The sequence below is a fragment of the Pinus tabuliformis genome, chromosome J (genome assembly GCF_031772625.1).
Source record: "Pinus tabuliformis cultivar Carrire ecotype Pingquan chromosome J, CPIR1, whole genome shotgun sequence".
Taxonomy (NCBI): Eukaryota; Viridiplantae; Streptophyta; class Pinopsida; order Pinales; family Pinaceae; genus Pinus; species Pinus tabuliformis.
Window position 1 is genome coordinate 68234767 of NC_142295.1, and position 2813 is coordinate 68237579.

Genomic DNA, 2813 nt, shown 5'->3' on the forward strand with positions numbered 1-2813 from the left:
CAAAACAGAGGGACAGATACAGTGCATGAAATGTGGTGCCCGCACTCATAGAACAGAACACTGCCCAAATGTGGTCATCAAAGACCAAATACAGTAGCAACAACTTGAAGAGTCATCCTTTGACTCTTACAGTTCTTCATCTGAAGAAGAATTACAAGCACACATACAAGATTGTTCATGTACAGAACCAGGATCTTGTTCATGTCCAGAATCAGAAGAATGTGCTTACCATATGCATTATGATTCTGATTCAGAATCATATAGTGATTCCAGCTCTGAAGAAATGTCCTTCAGACCACAGAAAGAAAAAATATTAATGGCTGCTACAGAAGAAGATGAGATAAAAATTCTCTCTCAGATTCGAGCAATGGAAGATGGAGAAATGAAGAACAGGCTGACAGAAGCATTCATGGACCAGCTCAAATCCAGTTCTTCCAGGAATTCAGGAAAAAAGCCATTATTTGTTGATGCTTCTTTTGAAAGAAATACTAGGTCTTTCCAGCGACATCAAGAGAAGCCAGGCAAGGTGCGTTCACTCACCTTGGGAGAGGTAAGTAGAGAAATCCATAACATCAAATCTGAAATCTCTGCTTTGAAATCTCAAATTGATGAAATCAAGAAAGGCAAGCGAGCTGTTGAAGAAAATTCTCATTCATGGGATACAGAAGAATATTCCAAAGATCCTAATCCAAATCTTGAAATCATTGAAGGAAGGAAAGATCCTGTCTTTGGATTTCAAGAAATGAGAATTCTTGCTATTTCCTACCAACAACATCATGTGAGAGTGAATATATGCATAAAGGGAGAAATATTTGCACTCACAACACTCCTTGATTCAGGTGCTGACGTGAACATTTTAAATAAGAAGGTGATACCAACAAAGTATTGGATTTCTGCAACAAGAAAAGTTGTAGGATTGGGTAACAAAACACTCAATTATGAAGTTCCTAAGGCTTCTATTTGTTTTGACAATCACTGCATCAATTTGAAATTTGCAGTAGCAGAAATACCAGTCGACTGTATTCTAGGAAATATCTTCCTAGCAGCTGTTGAGCCCCATGGATCGACCAGATTAAGAGGAAACAAAGCTGGTTACTTCATCTCTGTTCCTACATCAAAAGGAACAACAAAAAGGATTGAGATACCTTATATCTCAAATCCCAGAGTCTCCACAATGATCCAGACTGTCCAAGAATTGGACAAAGCAGAAGCAAAATTGACAGATCTAAAAGATCTAAAATCTACACTGAAGGTAGAAGAACAGTTAAAAGATCCTCAGGTTAAGAGAAAAATTGGGGAACTAAAGAAACAGATTGAAGAAGAATGCTGTTCAGAAGAACCAAATGCTTTTTGGCATCGAAAGCAGCACACTATCCAGCTCCCATACAAAGAAGGTTATACAGGCAAGCCCTGTAAAAGCCGAGCTATTCCGATGAATAAGGAATATAGAGATCTCTGTGAAAAAGAGATCAAACAACTCCTAGATCGAAAACTCATCAGAGAATCTGACAGTCCCTGGAACTGTTACGGATTCTATGTAAACAAAAGAGCAGAACAAATCAGAGGTATTCCAAGGCTGGTAATAAATTTCAAGCCTCTAAATTATGTTCTTGCAGATGATACCTATCCTATTCCCCACAAAGGAGACCTGATGGGAAGGATAGCAAGAGCTAAAATATTTCAAAATTTGACTTAAAGGTAGGATTTTGGCAAGTAGCCATCTCAGAAGAAGATAAGTTCAAGACTGCTTTCAGTATTCCTGCAGGCCACTATGAGTGGAATGTCATGCCTTTTGGACTGAAGAATGCACCGTCCAAATTCCAGAAGGTAATGGACAAGATCTTTAAGCCTTATTTTGACTGGCTCATAGTATACATTGATGATGTTCTAATTTTTTCTAAGAACATCCAAGACCATTTCAAGCATGTTCATACATTCAAACAGCTGGTAAAACATAATGGTCTAGTTTTAAGCAAGAAAAAGATAGAAGTTTTCCAAACTACTATCAGATTTCTTGGCCATACCATTTTCAATGGCCAGATTTCTCTGCAAAAGCATGTGCTTGAGTTTGCTGACAAGTTCCCAGATGTTATTACAGACAAAAATCAACTTCAAAGATTTTTGGGCTGTTTAAATTATGTCAGTAACTTTTACAAGGATTGTGCCATAGACAGAAGCATCTTAAACAAGAGGCTTAAAAAGGAGCCACCTCAGTGGACAGAAGAACACACCAGAGCTGTTCAGAACATTAAAGCTAAGGTAAAGTCTCTTCCCATTTTATATGTCTCTGATGACAGTGCATTCAAGATTGTTGAAACAGATGCCAGCAATATAGGATGGGGAGGTATCTTAAAACAGAGGAAAGATGGCACTGAGCAAGTCGTCCAGTTTGCATCAGGCACCTGGAATCCCGCTGAACAGAATTATTCCACTATTGAAAAGGAGGTGAAAGCTACTTGGAACTGTATTAGCAAGTTTGATGTCCATTTGATAAATAAACAGTTCTTGCTTCGAACTGATGCTTCAGCTCTGTAGAAAGTTCTGACTAAGGACATCAAGAAACCAGGAGAGGCCAAATTTGCCAGATGGCAAGCACTTTTTTCCAACTTCGACTTTCAATTTGAACATATCAAGGGCACAAAGAACTATCTACCATAGTTTCTCAGCAGAGAATTTATTTAGCCACATATCATGGTCATTGTTACAGAATGGGACCAAAGTCAGAAACAGGAAGTCCTATGTACAATACCAGATAACCAGGACTGGGAAGAATACAGAGACAAGTGGAAGCCAACATGGCAGCTGAGAAATAC

General features: G+C 38.5%; 1 protein-coding gene across 1 annotated transcript; it reads left to right on the forward strand.

Annotated features, from left to right (window-relative positions):
• The first annotated feature begins 367 nt into the window (after positions 1 to 367).
• Positions 368 to 2535, forward strand: LOC149225552 (uncharacterized). Its single transcript, XM_089379961.1, has 2 exons — positions 368 to 1579; positions 1699 to 2535. The coding sequence occupies exons 1-2, from the start codon at positions 368 to 370 to the stop codon at positions 2533 to 2535; spliced, it is 2049 nt and encodes a 682-aa protein (XP_089236087.1).
• The last annotated feature ends 278 nt before the right edge of the window (positions 2536 to 2813 follow it).

Excerpts from the sequence above, each read along its gene's own strand:
- LOC149225552 (XM_089379961.1), top strand. The coding sequence starts at position 368 with ATGGAAGATGGAGAAATGAAGAACAGGCTGACAGAAGCATTCATGGAC. Across the intron at positions 1,580-1,698 it reads TCAGAGGTATTCCAAGGCTG|GTAGGATTTTGGCAAGTAGC; the intron begins GTAATAAATTTC and ends TTTGACTTAAAG.